The 18811-nt window shown below is 44.0% G+C and overlaps 1 protein-coding gene across 1 annotated transcript in view; it reads right to left on the bottom strand.

Annotated features, from left to right (window-relative positions):
* Positions 1 to 1637: 1637 nt before the first annotated feature.
* The window catches only part of zgc:171482 (zinc finger protein), a 53518-nt gene continuing 36344 nt past the window's right edge, over positions 1638 to 18811 (bottom strand). Inside the window, exons 6-7 of the mRNA XM_047603977.1 lie at positions 16197 to 16293; positions 1638 to 4035 (exon numbers count right to left, since the gene is read on the bottom strand). Coding sequence (XP_047459933.1) covers positions 4014 to 4035; positions 16197 to 16293 — 119 coding nt within the window. The 3' untranslated portion in view covers positions 1638 to 4013. The remainder of the gene's footprint in view (positions 4036 to 16196; positions 16294 to 18811) is intronic.

Genomic DNA, 18811 nt, shown 5'->3' with positions numbered 1-18811 from the left:
GTCTGTTTCCTACTTAAAATAAAACCTTTTCATCTTCTCCTTCAGATCCGGCACTCGCGGAACAACACACGCAAACACAGTTCAGATCGCACCTCCTGAGCTTTTCACTTTTCTCACGTTTCTCACTTTTCCGTGCGAGTTAATGATGAGTCGTCGCCATGGTGAGAGTCTCCGCTGCACGTCTGAAATGGTTTGTGTGTGTCTAACAGGAACGGGGACATCTGTCGAGCCTGTATCATATGTCACGCTGTAGGTTGGTGATAGTGGATGGCGGTGGCAGCCGTAAAGAAACGGCAGATATTTTTAGTGTTCTTTACATTACAACACTGGTCCTCCAACCTTTTACTTTCCTTGAGGAACCCCCGACTCCTCCACCCTCACTTGTCTTGTGTCATTAGTGAGTTCCTCATCACAAATGACACATTCAGACCAAGTCTGTCCTTCCTGTCCTTCAGTGAAAGGTAAATCAACTCATGACATATAGTCATACTTTCTCTTCTGACACTGAGCAGTCACCCACGCTTTTGTGGGACATGCTGCTTTGAAGATGGAAACACGAAGATGAGCTTGTCTGCTAGAAGACACAAGTTGCTTAGTTTTGATTATTCTTTAAGTGTGTCTTTATGATTTTATTCAACCCTTCCATCTAAATCAGTGCTTTAAGAGGAAAGAACAAAGTTCCAGGTCTCCCCAAGGTGATCCAGACTCTTTCTGGGCCACATGGTCTGAAGGTTACAGTACGCCACGAAATACCAGCGACAGGTGAGTGTTGTGTTGTCAGGGCATGGACATGGGTCTTCTGAAGGTGTCCTGTGGTGTCTGGCAGTGGACTGAGGGGAGTGGCCTGTGTGGATCATCCCACAGATACTTGATCAGTTTGGGATCAAGTGAATTTGGAGGCCAGGTCAACACCTTGTGCTGTTCTTCATGTTTTTGAGTTGTTCCTGAACAATTCTTATGTGTGTGTCTGTGTCAGGCTGTGTGTCATTGCTACGGGGTGGGGGTGCCTGGTCTGTTCTGAGTGGGTGGTATATTAATCCACACGAATATCAAATCCAAAAGTTTCCCAGCAGAACATTGAATTGTCACAAGACGCTCAATGTTTCTCCAGTCAGAGGTTTTAATGTTGTGGCTGATCAGTATATTTGTGTACTGACTGTCAGTTTTAAATAAACCTTTAATAATGACTGTAGCTTTTAACACCACTATAAATAATAAAAACTCAGTAATTATTGTTATTTTGAAACTCTGAAATTCAGCTCTGCTTCTCTGTGTGGTCTGTGACACGAGATGACAAGAGATCTCACAGCGTTCAGTTTTGTTTTCTAAAACGACAAATACTCATCGCCGTCGCTCTAATTTGGTGTCGAAAATGCTACACAGGACATTTTGCTGTGGCGCTCCCAGTAGAAAAAGAAGTAAAATAAGAACTGGGAAGGAAAATGACACAATAAAGGGATGGAGAGAAGATGATATCAATAAAAAAAAAAAAGTCCTAATTTAGATGCTGCTGCAGAGCTCGAGCCCGTGTGCCTGTGTGTGGTAACAGATGAACGCCGCCAGTAAAAGCAAATTTCACACATCGACGCTGTGGTGCGACAAACAAACAGGGGGAAAAAAAGGAAAAACACAGGTCTGGGTTTTTACAAGAGAAAATAGATATAGTTGTCATCTTCATTGTATTCATCATCAGGTGTGTTTACAAATGTGCTCACGGTACACAGTCTCCCACAGACACCCGCCCACCCGCCCGCAAGCGTCGCATCGCGCCGCCCCCAGCCCATAGATACATCTCTCCTCATATAGAACGAAACATCAGCTTAAATTACGTGACTCATGGCGCAGTCATCTTCTGCACACTGACCGTGATATCAACACACACACACACACACAGACATCATTTCTACTGTGAACAGAGACCGGTGCAGTCACACTGAAAACGCCGAACGACTTCTGTGGCTTTGTTATGGCAATTAAGAAAAAAATAAAATAAAATGAAATAAAAATCCAGCAGTGTTTGAAGTCCTGCGTCGTCCCTTTGGCAGCTTTATGAATGCGCTGGCAGTTCAGATTTTCCTCTGAGTGGACTGTCTGTTGTGGCGACTGGAGTTTTCCAATCGTGAAAGTCATCACCATCGTCCATACACTTCATCGCGGTCCGTCCTCGCCGACTCCTTGATTCAGTTTACTTCCCAATTACAAAACACTGTTTATTCTCGTCCCAGTGCCTGCATATTTATATAGATTTATTTCTAGAATATTCATGAGAAACACATTTTCCCTTTATCACCTGCGGCTCAGTGCAGATAAACACTATAAATACAAAACTCCCGTACTCCTTAAACCACAAACTCCACCTGCAGCTACTATTTACACACTTTTTTTCTTTTTTTTTTTTTTGCTCTGTTAAACTACTTCACTTCAAACCCCACATCGTATGGTTATTAATAATACAGCGTGATTGCATAAAAACCATTTCTCGTTCATATGTCTGCAGAAAGCAAAAAAACTTAACTTATCGGGCTTCGTTTAGTTCGTACTCATCGCCATGAAATGTGGAAAATAAAAACACTTTTTTAACGCGTTTACAGAGAGGAGAAAAAAAACATAAAAAGAACAGGTAATAGCCTAGCATCGAGTTCTGTGCTTTTCAGTCCCGAGCTCAGAGAGAAACGCGGTTCAGGGCCAATCTCAGTGCCAGCACAGGAAAAGTGGAGCACGTCCTCTCTTTGCTTTACGCTGCTACAAAACATCGTCGACACTCACTTCGCAGACGCTCTGAAGACACAACGCATGAGGATGTTAGCGAGTCGCCCTAATATCCAGGTATCAAAAGGATTTTCCCTTTCTTTCTTTATTTTTATTTTTTTGAAGCGTGAATAATATGCCGAGAAGGAGCCGGTTCAGCACTAAAAACCTGACCTCGTCGTCCGGTTTTTACGAGCGTGTGCAGTAATGTATTTACGAAGCTATCACTAGAAAGCAGCGCTATTGCCAAAAACGCGCAATACACAGGTTTTCAAAAAGGCAAGTGAATGCAACGCTTTACATTTTGCATGCATCGGATTATACATCCCAGTTGTATAATACAGTGGCTGCTACATGGTTCGTGAAGTTTTTCTTCTTCTCCGGCAAATAAAAAAATATTATCTACATGCTGCCCTCCTCGGAGAACGATTTCCAGTTTGTCACCTCCAAACTGCGTCTGACATCATTGTTTAATTAATGCTGCGGGAATGTTTTCAACAGTGGTGGTGATTCTCTTAAGATCCGGAGCCTTAAAAGTCCCTTTTGTGGCTTTTCTCTCTTTTTTTGTCTCCGTGTTTTGATTATGCGGAATCCATGACGATGGTTTTCGAAAATGACACATCCACCACCACTTGAAGCACTACATCGAAGGACGACGAACCCGGGACACCCTTTTTATTCGTTAAGTCATGGAAGGCGTGCGGTCTGAAATGGCTGAGGTCATCGGGAGTTTTCTCGTCCGTGGATTTGAGAGTCTGGGCCTGAGTGGGTCTCGAGTGTTCTGAGAGTGAGCCATGCATGCGCCCGTGACGTGGAAGCAGAAGACTCCGCTCGGATTTGGGTCACTGTCAGAGCACGCGGGGGACGGCTAGCTGCAGAGTTTTTTTTTTTTTTTTTATTCCTGCTGTTCTATGACGATCATTGTTACGGTTATTACCGCTCCGGGCGACGCACTGACATCAGTTTAAATTTCAGGATTGTGGTTCACACGGGAGTTTACATGGCGATGCGCGGCCGCGCGCCCTCTCGCGGCCGTCGGTGTCGAACTCGTCAAACACAAGGTGCTGAATAAATCTCAAAGATATATTTGTAGATCAAAGATAGAGGTTAACACGCCCGCGACGACACGTGGACGCGGAGGTCGTCATGACGCCCGCGTACGCGCACACACACTTATACTTCTCAAGTCCTTCTTTCCAAAGTTGCTTAACCCAGTAATCTGTCTCCGTCTCCTCTTCCTTCCGGAGTTGGCCTGTCTTGGTGGCTTACTGCTGGTGTTGCTTCAGGCTGAAAACAAAACACAAGAAAGAATTTGTTAGTCTTGTTTTGTCTCTGACATGGGCAGATCCGACAAGACAGGGCTCTTTAACCGCAGGGAGCGCCGAGCCCGCTGGGGAGAGAGATATTCAGTTTTTTGCTCCGCTTTGTCGCCGGGAAGTAATCTCATTTACCTGTAAATCCGCGTCTCATGCCATTCTTAATAAAACATAGGCGACACAATAAACCCAGTCCCCACTGGTAATACACCAAGACAAATATGCAGAGATGTCATGCCGTACCATTGCTGTTATTATTTGTTATTATCTGCTGCAGCGAAAAGAATTCCCTTTTGTGACAGCTCCACCACGTGAAGCATTAACCAATAATCCTGTTTCACAATCTTCTCATAATTACAGCCGCCGCATTGTGCCTCCTATCTGGCTGTACCCTAAATTAAAACAAAAGGGAAGAGATGGGAGCGTAAACCTCCATGTTTAAGGTTCAGTAATTACTGTGGATTTGGTCTTTATCTCCAGCCGCTGATTGTTTTTCGTGATGACAGGCGCCGCGGCTGCATTCTGGGTCTTTATCGCCGCGAAACAAAGCAACCGCCGAGGCAAACACGACACATTTAATTAAAGCGAAGAGATAAGTTGGATTGAAGATCATGCTAAGCAACGCGGCGCTTGACAGCCTCACACGTTTAGAAACAAAATCTGGAGAAATCCTGCAGATGATCCCAATATCACCGGGATGACGGTATTAAATTAGCGCTCGGTGTTCCTTATTCTCGTCGTCTAAATGCCAACAGAAATCCCAACAGTAATTCACCTCTTTTGTCTCTGCAGCAGTTTTTGTATAATAGTTTCCCTTGTCTCTTTGAGGGGCTTTTTTTTTTTTTTTTTTTTTTCTTCTATTTTCAGTTTTTGCCTCCGTGCGAGCTCAGTCTCCCTTTACCTTTAGTGAGACGAACCATATCAGACACTCGCAAAGTGCAAATGAGGTGTTTGCCTCCACACGCGGTCGTCACTCTGAGCCGCGGGAGGAAAAAAACACGTCCCCAAAACAGTGAATTTTTCATCTCAGTCCTTGTTGAAATGCCACTCCTTCACTGTGTCCTAATTGGAGCGTTGCCCGCCCCCCAGCTCGCACACACTGAGACGGGCCGAGAGAGGGAGGGAGGACACCCATGCACCCATAGCTGTCAGCACCTATCCCGGTAATGGCTGTTAAAACAGTGGCCTCTACACCCTGTCTGCTCTGTCAGGACTCATCGAGCGCGTTGGACTCTCTGAAGAGTGAGAGGGCATGACTCTGGTAGCTTTTATTGTTCTCTTGGAGGGGGACAGGTAGCGGCGAGGAGGCGACGAGACGTCTGAGTCGAAACAGAGTGGGGCAGAAATCTGCATGGCAGAGAGAGAAATTAGTCCTGAATCAAAGTTGTTGGATGTGTGTAACACCTATAATTTAAGCATTTATTCAAACAGCCGGTTTATTTTCTGTGCATTAATGCTCATAAGAGTAGAACGATACATCTGCTCCTTAAGGAGTTCAACAGACGGGAGAATTTTTAAATTTTTTAAGGTGATTGAAACGGCCAGTGTTTAAACAGCTACTGCTGTGGTGATTAATTGCATGAAAACCGCCCGACCGGGCCAAGACTCGATGGAGTTGGAGCCAAAAAGCAGGAGGAAGTTGTTGCAGATAAGAAAAGTTAACATTGTGAAATGTCTTGATTTGAAAGATTCGATATCGATCTATCATATTCTTGGAAAAACATGCCGTATCTGCATCATCTTGTTAAAATTTGTCATCCGAACAATGAATGAATTAATCCATATGTGAGATCCAGGACAGGACTGAAGCTACAAACCTGCACTGATCAGATTTAAAAAGTATGACAGCAGAGATAAGCTGCACTAAAGCAACAACATAAAAAGATGTGAAACCTGAGGGAAAACATTGTGGAAATATGAAAAATCTCTGGAACCAATGGCTGCTGTAGTTTTATGAAATAATAGCTTTATGGCCTACACCTGTGGGTCCCAACCTTATTTCATTGGAGCCCCCCACCCCAGACACAAACAGACGCACCATTAGACCTTCCAAAGTATTATGCAGTTCCATCTCTTGATGAAACATATTCAGGGCTTAAATTAAAAAATCCTGAGCCTACATTTTTCAAGCTAATTGATTAATTAATTTGAGGAATTATTCGATTAGCAATTTAACCATTTAATTCCGTTTCAATTTATACAAAAACAACTATACATTATATTCTAACTCTAAATTGCACATTTTACATCCTGACATTTAATGTTAGTTATTATTATTACTTTTACTATTTTTAAGTCCTTTGTTTGCAGTTAGGACACATTTTCCCAGCCTCATAAATTTACTCATCTTTCCGACAACACTGACTTGGATGACAAAACGCCAGCTCAGACAATGCCTTCATGAAAATTCGGAAATTCTATATTCCAACTAGGAAATTCCAGACTTCTGATATCATAGCATTTATGTTCCAGGATGAACTTGGAGGAGAAAAAATAGGTTTGGTAGCAGCTGTGTTTTATTTTGGAAGCAGTCATTTCTGAGTTTGATAAATTCGAGCTCAATATTCCCAAGTCACAGGGAATGCAGCATCAGCTGCAGCAGGATCTCAACCAATGCATTTTCAAGACCCAACCCTACTTCTGATTGGCTATTTTGGGGAGGGAAAGCTGCATTACTCTCATTTCATTGGTAGGTGAACTCAATTTACTGCTTGAAATTGACAAAAATTTTGATCTTTTTTTTAAAATTGCGATCAAACGCCACCAACTGGAGATCCAGCATGGCGCCGGAATACTTTAAGCCTTGCATATTTTACAGGTGGAAACTGATGGTGAGCTCTGATCATCCCCTGTGATCTCAGACCACAGACTGGGAGCCACTGGCCTGCACCAATCCAAACAGCGACTAAATATGGAAGTAACAATCCAAAAGGATGGAATAATTAGACTTCCATGTGATGGTAATGGTACAACACAGGACACAAAGCCCAGTCTCCATTTGTCGGCCACCACCATCCACCACCACCACCACCACCCGTTTCTTTTTTTGAAATCTGTTTTTTTGCTACGTACCATGGCAAAAACCTATGCATGACGACCACTTAGACATTAACATAAAACTGTACAAATGCAGTAAATCTTCACTTTTAGGAGCTTTGTGCTTCATGTTTGATATTCTTGCTTTGACAAATAGCGAAGCAGATCGTTTCCTCTTTCCTCAGTCAGCTAATAAATTAAAAGACCAGTAGAACTTTGCAGCAGATGGGAACCTTCATAATGCCAGCGGAAGAAATCTGTTGCATTAAAATTTAGGTGCGTACCATACACAGCATATGTTTGAACTTGTGGTGTCCAGCTGCCGTTTGTTCCGCTGTTATTTGTCATATTGTTTTTTTATTTATTTATTTATTTTTTTTAAAGATGTTCCCTGACTGATCTGTTTCTATGGGAACAACATGGTCGAGGGAGTCTTGGATGCAGCTTTTTGCACGTTCTTTGTTCGACGCAGTGAATCTGCATCGTGACACTCCGTCCAGGCAAGGTGAGAAATGGCAGGGAAGATGAGAGAGTCGAGGATAATGTGGAGCAGGTGATGAGGGAAAAATAAAGGTCACGGTCTGTGAGTGAATGGAGTTGTTAATAGACTAATCCAATAAATGTGACCCAGGGCCACACACATGTGGGCTGTAAGATATATGAGGATGGGTGAGAGGGAGGGCAGAGAGAGTCCATGTGCCTCCGTCCAAGGGAGGTGTTGGCTGCGAGGATGTGAGGGTCACCTTGGCACGGTCTGTGTGTGCGTGTCCGTGTGTGTCCGTGTGTGTGTGTGTGTGTACACAGTCCAGCAGTGCCCAGTTGCCGAGGGAGCAGAGACATGAGTCATGATTCAGGCATGACCCCCTCCCTCCCCTCACCAACCTCACCTTATTAAAACCACAGACAGCGATGCTCGGGGCGGGATGCGTGTTTGTGTGCGTATACGGAGACTGTCTGTTTGTGTGATTTCTGGGTGGAAGGTGTGAGTGGAGACGGGGACAGGTGCCTTTGAGGAGGCCGTGAGGCATGAGCCTGCGTGTGTGTGTGTGTGTGTGTGTGTGTGTGTGTGTGTGTGTGTGCGCTAACTGGGAAGGGTCCTGAATTAACCTTATCCCCTGCCTGAACCAGAACTGGTTTTCACACACACACACTCACACATGCATGCAGAAAGCCTGGCCTTTTAGCAGGTCGATAACTCAACCATTTGCATTCGGAGTTACTTAACACTAAGCACTGTAATCTCTCGCACACGTGGCCACCCTCCCTCCCTCCCTCCCTCCCTCGCCCTCTCTCCCTCGCCCTCTCTCTTTGTCCGTTTTGCAGTTTGTGCGTAGCCCGTGTGTTCTTTGTGATACCGACGCTGAATAATTACCAGGGTGAGAAGGCTAAATGGATTGCCCCGGGTCTTGTCATCGTAATCCTGGGGGGCCTACGTTAATATCATCATACGCAAGTACACGCTATGTGCATGTAGACACTTAAAGGTGAGAGTGTGTAACGAAAAAGCGGTCGAAAGGCAAAGGCCATGCAATTATACAAAGCGACGTGCACATGAACAATATCATATCCATTAAAAGCCACTGCCTCGTCACCGGTCCACTGGCCTATAGCTAATTATGCAGTTTTTTCGCTCTGGATTGTCGTTGGTGGTTGCTATGGTAAATTTCAGCATGGTGTTCGATTCTCTAGACTCTGATTGGTCGATGAAGGTGTCAGTCATTAAAAATGACCAATAGGTTGTCGAGATATTCTCATTTGAGTTTTGCTGAAGGGCTCCTCTTAAACACGGTCTGACTGAATGAGTCAAAACTGTTGTATTTGTATTTAGTGATACATCAGTAAAACTAACAGACTGGTACCTGAGAAAGGTCAAATGGCACATATGGTGTGAAAATGTGACAAAAAGGCAGAATTTGTGATTTCGTCTGGACATAAATAGACTAAAACATCTCAGGCACCTTGTACCATAGTGCTGACAGACACACACACAAATGGTTTAGGAACAACTGAAAAAAAACATGAAAAGCAGCACAAAGTATTGACCTGGCTTCCAAATTCCCTAGATCCCAAACTGATCAAGTATTGGTGGGATGCACTGGAACAAGCCTGATCCAGTACCCTCTACCTATAGGACCCAAAACCCCCCAAAAACAATACAGTGTTGCCAGACACCACAGGACACCCTCAGGAGGCCCATGTCCATTCCCTGATGAGTCCCAACTGTTTTGGGTACAAGGTACAAGGCAGACCTACACAATATTAGGAAGTTGGTCATAATATTATTCCTGATCAGCGTATAACACACATGAAGGAGAATAAATATTAATATTGTGACAGCTAGTTAACGTAATGGACGGAAGTTCTATAAACACATGCAATGTTTCCATTCATTTCCAGTTTTAGCGCCTCCTGCTGCCAGGGATGCTGAAAAATAAATTATCAAATGCGCGGGAATTCTGATAAAATGTCTGAAATAGTCCGTATCTGAAGGTTTACAGTGAGTTTTGTCTGATTGTTGGTTGAGGGTTCATTTTGTCCTCCTCTGAAGAGACTGAATGCTAATGGCTCTAGAGACTGAATGCTAATGGCGAAGATGTTAACGCTGCATTCCAGTATATTTGCAAGTTGTAAACAGTTTGTTTTTGACCCATAGAACTGAACAATATTGATTTCCCGTAATTTACACTCCAGTCCATGCAGACGAATTATACAGGTGCATTTCAAATTACTCTGAAAGCACCAGCCATTAAAGCTAAATCATTGATACTATTTATGCTAATTAATGAAAGATTGACTTTCCTGATTAGGCAGACGCAGCATAAATCTTTTTTCCATAAACTAAATCCATGAACTTGTTGTGATGAATAGTATCATGAGGTAAAAGTTAATATTTGAATAAAATGTTGAAAAGAATAATGGTTCCAGTTCTCCAAATGAATAGTTGTTAGCTAAATCAAATGACTAATCGATAGAAAAAGTAATCGTTGGTTTCAGCTTAGTGAATATTACCCTATCGGAGTTCATATCGAGGCTGCAACTACAAAACTAAAAGAATAAATGCATTTCTGTATTAAAGAAACCTCGACACAAACCTCTGATGTGGTGGCTACAAGGATGAACTCCTGCTTTGTTACCTTGACTCTGACTTGTATAGCTTTTATACCCACATATCAAATTACCTGCCGTATGAGAGCTTACAGTCATCACTAGGAACAGGATTTTACACAGCAGCGGGGCTGGTAAAAGATAAAAGTGCTTCAGCTGCTGTCGGTTGACGGCCTTACGTTCCTTTTTTTTTTTTTTTCACTGTTTTCTACCTAAAGCCAACATTTCATTTTCTCCTCTCTGCTTCGGCTCCGTCTCCCGTCCTCTGCCGTCTTGCGTCTGCTGTCTGCCGGCCAGCTAAGTGCATTGGCTTAATTGCAACATGCAGTAAACTGTGAAAATGTTCTGCCAAGTTGACGTAGTTATATCTCTGCTGTTATCATCCAGTACAGGTCCAATTACAGCAGCCAGTCTGGAGCGCAGTGTGAAGGCTGCAGCGTTTCAAATGACCTGCAGCCGGCCGCGCATGAAGCAGATGCTCGGTACAGATAAGGAGAGCTGGCAGATAGATGCATCCAGCTGTTTAAAGAATAGAGGAATCTGTTTTTTTTTTTTTTTTTATTTTTTATGATGACATGTTCCCAAAGCCAAACATCGCACGCTCGCACACACAGACCAACACAAATAGCCGCGCACACGGAGTTTTCATGGATGTTTCTTCGGTGAGAGCTAATCCCTTGCCGCTGTCGGAGGCGCTTTCGTCTCCGCTGGAAAGCTCCTTACACAAGCCAAAGCTCATCCTCGGTATGAAGAGACGCACACATATATGCATAGACACAAACTTAGGGTGGAAGATTGCGCATGACTTTGGAAAAGTCCTGTCCTCCCTAGTAAATAACCCAGACATGTGAATTGGACAATCCAAGTAGCTTCTTTGTCACATATATACACAAATACAAAGCACATTTCAGCTTGGCAGCTTGTTCTTAAAGGAAAATTTGCCAGCTCTGAAAGCCAGCCCAAAGTTGCACACGGAACATTTGCAGCACTTTATAGGCGTCTTATTTGTGGTTGTATGTGTGCACTCATGAGTGTGTTAACACGCATTGACGCTTTGCACGATGTGCAGCGCAACATGATGCGATGGGCCTTTATTGGCCATCATTTCATGCCCTCACACCACGCTACAGGCTAATATGTGATGCACGTTGATGTAGGAAGTGGTAGGAAATGAGAGCGACAGAGACTTGGCCCAAAGTCGTTCCTAATAGACAGTCATGTACCCGTGTTGTGTTTCACCTGAGTGGCCGGACGAAGGCTGATGAGCTGGAACCTTCGGTCTTGTTCTGTTTCCCAGAGGATCGATGCAGCAGTGCAACAAAGCTGGGAAGACTTATTTCCAGTGTAAGTGTACACTCTCGCGGACTTGAGAATTCAGCATGTGTTTCTGCTAAGTCTGCGAAGATCCAGGGCTTTGGAAGTACACGCTCGCCTGCGTTTTATTGTCAGTCCACGTCATTGTACCATTAAGAGCAGTTGATTTCCAGCGCTTCTGACTGGTCAAACATAATTACTATTCTGCTATTTAACTACATGTAAACATATGAAATTGCATGTGAAGTATGCCGTTATTCACAGACGCGCTTCAGCTCCAAACGTCACGATAGCCATTAGTGATTTGTGGGATTGGCCCTAATGTCATCCGAATCCACATGTGTGCATAAATCACCCACCCGCCACCCACCACAATTAAGCATTTCCTCCCATTTAGAGACCGAGGACGAGTCACACATTACCATTATTCCTCTGTGGTGTTATGATAGTAATAGCACAAATATATTTACAGCAAAACCTCGTCTTATCTTTTTTTTCCTGTAAAACGAATGTGGCGTCACAATTGCCCGAAAACAGCTGACAGATTTATTATCCGGAAAATAAAATTATGAATGTCTGGTAACTCATGCCTAAAAACACTTCAAAGAAATCAAATAAATAAGTGAAACACATTTAAGTCGCTAACATTTTCCTTATTAATGATGAAGGCTATTATTATTTTACCCACTCATAATCCATCCGCTATCAGTCCGGCATGTTGGCATCATCATATTATTATGTAATTTCATCGCATTAGAAATGGTAGGAAAGATAATGAAACCATTCCTGAATAAGTTGTGATGTGGAGAATAATTACATACCCAATCAGTTAAATCTAAGAGTTAAATTTCCTCACCAGACAACATTAAATATATCTTTTACTGGCTTATATGGCTGATGAAGATTGTACAAATTCTTGACGCCCTGTCAAGTTTTCTTTTAGGAATGGCCAAGGAACATTTGGCTGTAGTTGGAGTTTGGCTGTGGTTTTCTTCTTCTACTCTGTTTATTACAGCCATGGGTAATGTAGCCAGTACCACCACCTTCTGTTGACATTGCACAGCCTAGTTGGTTAACTCCAAATTAGTCGATGCACATTTAAAAAGTTTGCTTAAATTTCATTTTTATGGAAACCCAGCTTTCCAATACGCCGCAGCTCATGATACGAACAAACACTCGGCTCTGCACACTCCACTCGCAAAATTCACCGAATTTCAGACCACTGCAGTGGCTGAGGGACTTTCTCTATCCAGTGACCCATCAGTATCGTCTTAAATCCCCCTGCCACCTTGTGACTCCACTCTCTCCATCCTAAACCCTGCAGCTGTCAGCGCCGGTGGGTTCACCTCACTGTCCACTCCAGGCCTGCTCTCAATCTATCTGACTCTTCCCTCTGGTTCAATTTAAAGAAATTTAAACCCTGCAGAAAAAAAAAACTCTCGGTCTCCAGTACATCCAGGCTCTGTGTGCGTTTCTCCATGTCCACCTGTCTCCCTTTGTCAACTCTACCTCAGCCTTTTGCCACCGCTTTTATTTCTCTCGCTTCCGCCTCAAACTCGATGTGTCTCCCCATCTGCTTCTCCGTGTCTCTGGCGCTTGCTCCCTATCAGTCTATCAGTCTTTGCTTACTCTCTCGTCTCCTCTCATAAACATGACTCTTTCAGTGTGTCTGCACTCTTTTCCTCTTTGCGACAGTAAAACTGACAGCAGAGAGTTACGAGCCACCGCGTTCGCACGATTTACAGTCTCTGCGCAGACACATTACACAACTCAACTATCACACTTTTCATGGGTTCTGCTGACGCTGCCATCTGGGCTGGCTGGAGAAAGTCGAGGCTTGGACTCGGTGTTCGGCCTTTTGCTTAGGAGCATGTGACAGTTAACGGGCATCCGCTTCTGCAATCATTCGAGACCTTTGGTCCCAAAACACAACAGAGCATTGTTTCCTACTCGACAACATTTCCTTCCAAACACAAAGTTTCCTAGAACTTGTCAAGGAGTTTTCCTGAAGACTTTCTAACAACCAAAGAGTTAAAGAAAAACACATAAACTTCTGCATAGTACATCAGGTGGGCTTTCAATTCTGTTTGATATTTCTCTTCTCTACTGAGCCACTGCAGTCTCCCTGCACCTCCATAAATCACGTGGAAGCTTTCTGAATGGACAGATAGCACTGGAGGTAAAATAATAATAAAAAAAATGTTTGTCTGTTCTATTTTGGATTAAACTTATCTATGCATCCCAGCAACATTTTCTCCTCTGTACCCGCCCTGTAAAGTAGCCCAGGCATCAGCCACTTGCACATATTATTTTTGTGTCTTTAATTTTAGAAGAGTATTACAATAAGCATTGCAAAAACTTAATTACTGAGTCATTACTCAGTCCTACAACTTTGTTTAAAACTAGATTAAATGCCTTTCTTGTATTTTTAGCACATTATTATTAACCTGAGGCACCAGACCCAGAACCATGCCATTTTTGCAGCCTTAGTGAGGACATTTCTTTGTGTTGTTTTTTGTCTCTCTTGTTGTCACAGTAGACTGACACATGCCCACCACTGTCAGCAGTTCCTCACACGATGCTGATGGGTTGAACCATAGACTGTAAATAAAGATGGACAACAGAACAGCTACTCTAAAGTGAAGACGAAGCAAGAGGAGCTCCCCTTGGTGGCTGGATGCAGTAGGTCGTAAGCACCGCCCCCTTCATGTTAATGATTGCGACTTGGACCAAACTAAAACACAAAAGTACACGTCAGATACATGACAGCGTGATGAGCGCGACGCCAACGCGTAGGACTGTGAGACTAGGAAACAAACAAATAAGTATAATATATAATCAAACCTTTCTTTGTAAGTAGTGGAGGTAGAGTAGAGTAGAAGACAATATCAATCAAATGTAAACATAAGTGAGTTTTGTTGGATGTGTGGATGTGGCATCGACGCAGCTCCACGTGGCTTCATCTCAGACCGGACTGCACAGACTCCAAACTCACAAGATGGCGCCGCCCGTATCGCTGGAATCCCTAGTGTCAACTTGATCAATGCAAGTGAGAGGGGACGCTTTGTCCATATTTATATACAGTCTATGGGTTCAACTCATATGGTTTGATCACAAGTGCTAAGTTTAGTTTGAAATATGGCGAGTAGAGATTCTAAAATATCCAGGTTATATCCAAACTGTGTGTTTGAAACAAAGCTAAACCAAAGCCATTTGGACTCTAACTCAGGGGAGTCATGTGACCCTCAGATGTCACAAATAAATACCTGGCACTTCAGTACTTAAAAAAGCTATATGTCGTTTTTCATTTGGCTGAATTTAGCTCCTCATAAACAGTAAATCTCAAAAACAGGGGTAGGGGCTGAGTTGGTGAAGTTATGTGTAGACTGTAGAAAAATGACTATTACAACTCGTGACAAGACAGTATATTGTGTGGCTTACAAAGCATGTTTTCAATATATATAAACAATATACATTTTTAGACCAATGCATACCAGCATTTGGATTTTACCCTCGGCTTAAAGAAAATGTTTCCTGTTATTTACTTTCCGCTTCTGTCTCATCCTCCCTCTTTTCCTCCCTCTTTCATCATTGTTATTGCTGTTGTTTTTCTCACTACACCCACCATTCTCTGTCTAAGAGTTAACTTGTTTGCAGAAGTTTGGTGTGTTCAGCCGAGGCATGTTATGCTGCAGGGTGGTTAAACACAGCAAATTTTCAGCTGCCTCGACCCTGTTAAAAAAAAAAAAAAAAAAAAAGGAAAGAAAGACAAATTGGAGAAAAAAAAATGCAGCTGCAATAACACTATTATATCTTCGAGCCCACTTTTATCTGACAAGTGTTACAGTCATAACACACTTAATCTCCATTGCTTTGCTTTAAATTTGGAGAGGGGGCGTACACGCACGTGGACTCACACCACTAAAACTGCCTGTAACCAAGCTCACAGCTATTTCGTGGCAAATGCATGAAATGTAACTGTTTCATATGAGAGTCTCTTCTCGCTGGTGGGCATAATTTCCCGTGTGTGAGCTGTGATTAAACTTTTCTAAAATCAGTAATGAAAATGATTAAATCTGATTGTGCTACTTCCATCCTTTATAATGAGGAACTCTGTATTATTTCTATTGTATTACCGCAGTCTGAGCCACAGTCATTTACACGGCTCACTGTTATGTGTACAGATCCTGCACATTTTAACACTTACTTACTGATCAGGCATAACATTATGACCACCTTCCTAATATTGTGGCGGTCTGCCTTCAGTGGGGGCCTTTGGGGCCTCTGTGGATCATCCCACAGACACTTTGTCAGTTTGGGATCTTGAGAATATGGAGGCCAACACCTTGTGCTATTTTTCATGTTTTTTTAGCTGTTCCTAAACCATTTTTGTGGGGTGGGGGTGCCTGGTTTGGTTTTCAATTACAAGATGGTCAATATCATTTACTTCTCCTGGCAGTGTTTTTAATGTTTCGAATGATTGGTGTGTGTATGATCCTATAGTCAGGATGTGGTTCTAGTTTGTGCACGTGAAACCTCGCTGAAAGAAGAGACCGCAAGAGTGACGCTCACAGCTTGCCCGATCTCACACCACGACTGCTGCTGCGCGAGTCCGTCCCCATTCGACTGACCACCCATCTGGTCGTCTGAAACGCTGAAAGAGTAGGTCGCACTCACTTGTTCTGGTGCTTGGATCCCTGGAGGTGTGCGTGGTACTGCTCGATGGAGTTGAGGACCACGCTGCAGACGCTGCAGGAGTAGCTACTGCGCAGCCCTGCAGAGACACAAAAACCACACAGGTACGACTGTTAACTGCGAGGGCGCGTTTAATAAGCCTGGTTCATAATCATCCTTAAAAGCTTTCATCATTATTGCCATCCAGATCACAGGCAAGGAGCAGCGAGGCGGACATGAGAAACAATAAAAATCCAAACTGACACTAAGTAACAGGCTTATTTTTACACCGAGCAGTGCAGGGCAATTTTCCTAATTAGAGTGCATCTGGAAAGATATTTGATTCGGCTAATCATTAGCAGAAAACCGGTTACATTTTTAGATCCTGAGATCAGCGCCTTCTTCTTCTTCTTCTTCTTCTTTTTCACTGTGCGTATATGTGTGTGCGTGTGTGTGTGTGAGGGTGCCTTTATAAAACTTGAACTTGAGCAGAGTTCAACAGAAGAATTAGGACACTGTGAAAGGAGGAGAGAGCAGTGGGTTTTTGTGCGACGTGCTAGCGAGTGCGGCTGTGCGCGTATGCACATTCTTATTCGGTTTGGTGAATGCGCGCTTCAGATGGAGCAGATCAGACACAGATGTTAACTAATTAGAGGGTTTGCAGGTGGTCGCGATGAACGCCCAAAAATAGATCGATGAGGATGGATGTGCCGATGGGGGAGGGGGAGGAGGTAGAGATTTGGTGGGGAGCTGGTGAACAAGTGAAAAGACAACATTTCTCGGGGAGAAAAAAAAAATAAAAATGTGACGCGTATGGAAAGATGTAGGAGAGGAGACGGATAATGAGTTATCGCGCCGCCGCAGAGATGTAAAGTGCATGCTGGGGTTTAATGACCACAGAAAACATGATGCACGTCCACCCCCAAAATCCGCTTACCCGCGCGGTCGCTGCAGCGGGGCAGCGCCGGTTTTTTAAAACCTCCTTTCTTTCACGAGGGCAGGGGAAATGCTCTCTGTGTCCGCGAGGGTAGGGCAATCAGCGGCGAGGCATAATTGGCTGTGTACTTTCCTGTCAGGGATACAATGAGGTGCTATTTTTTGCTTTCTCACATTCGGCACTCTGCAGAGACGTCGCTGCGAGACTGCACCCAGACGAGAGATGATCAACCTTGACACTTGCATGACGAAACAGTCAAAATTTAATTGCTGGGAGCCTTTTCCCCCCCTCAGCTTGACCGTGCCCCCCACCCCTCTACTTGATGGTGCATCATTTTTGACGATGAGTGTGTAATTTTAGGTGTGCGCTGCAGCCGAAAGCGCGTGTGGTTGTGTGCCCTTTTCTCCGCTGTCATTACTGTCCTTGAGATTTATGACTTGTCTGTGCGTTCCATCACCTTTTGACCTTCTCGGGTGGTAATTGGTGAAGTATGCTGGGAGACGAAGTTGGAATAGAGTTAGGAGCGGTCGGAAGTCATTTGGACTGGGCTAGAGCTGCATAATGTGGCATATCCACTCCCTGTTGCCTCCGGAGCCGCTTCGTCTGTTTCTGGGGTGATTAAGGGACAAGCAGTCATTTACAAGAACGCCACGAATGAATTAGTTGCCTGGAGTTAGCACTACCGTCTTGGCTTAAATGTTGATATTTTCCATCTATTAGGAGCTAATAAATAAGCCCAGGTGTGCGCGGGAAAGAGGGGAAACGTGTCAAAAACGTGTAAACGAGAAAGGTTGCTCATTGGAGGAGAGATCGTTTGGAAAAGAAATGATAAGCCCGCCTCATTCTTCCTTCCCTTTCTCTTCCGCCTAATTCCATACTGCCGCGAGGATGACACAAAGGGGTCTATTCTTGTACATAAGTGTGTTTCGTGTGTGCTCGTGCAGACAAAGGCAGCTTCCTCGCTTTTAGCCTGATTGATGTCACCTCCCCGCTGCCTGGCCGAGTAGCACTGATGCACAATATGCTGCAGTTTGTTTCTGTGCCAGTCTTTTGTCCACAAACGCACACACACACACACACACACACGTGCGCCGATACTTTTTGGTTAATAAAGCGGTTCTGGCGCAAGAGCACGCTGTGCCCTAATCCATGTTAATTACATGCAGGAAAAGTGTGCGCGCAAGTGACAGCGCGGAGCTCGGGGTGGTGAATATGTGCTTTTTTTTTTTTTTTTTTTTTTGGGGTGGGGGGGGGAGCCTGTGCAGTATTTGTGAGGGTGTTCTAAGCCTTGTTAATTACACACGAAGACATGCCAGGGAGAGAGAAAAGACGGGCCGAGATGAGCCGAGGCGGTGGGTGTGGAGCTGTTTGTGTGAATGCGCGGAGCCTTCTGGCTTTGCTGGTATGTTGAGCCTAAACGCTTGTCAGGAAAAAGTAATGAGCTGCGTTTTGCGCTCAGAATGTTCAGAAAATGGTTTAAAGAGCCTCGTGGCGTAGCAATTCCTCCCGCAGTTTTCGACGGCGGATGTATTTAAACCTAAGCTTTTTTCACTTCGCCTCGGCTCGGGCAACGTTAACGACCCATTTGGAGCATGATATTTGTGGCTTGCGCCGTTAGGGTGTTCTGCCAAGTCGTAACTGCTGCCCCTTTTGTTTGTGGGTCTCGGAGGGATTTCAGGTA

This window comes from Mugil cephalus, chromosome 13 (genome assembly GCF_022458985.1).
Source record: "Mugil cephalus isolate CIBA_MC_2020 chromosome 13, CIBA_Mcephalus_1.1, whole genome shotgun sequence".
Lineage (NCBI taxonomy): Eukaryota > Metazoa > Chordata > Actinopteri > Mugiliformes > Mugilidae > Mugil > Mugil cephalus.
The sequence above is the reverse complement of the archived record's forward strand: the minus strand, read 5'-3'. Positions and strand labels throughout refer to the sequence as shown.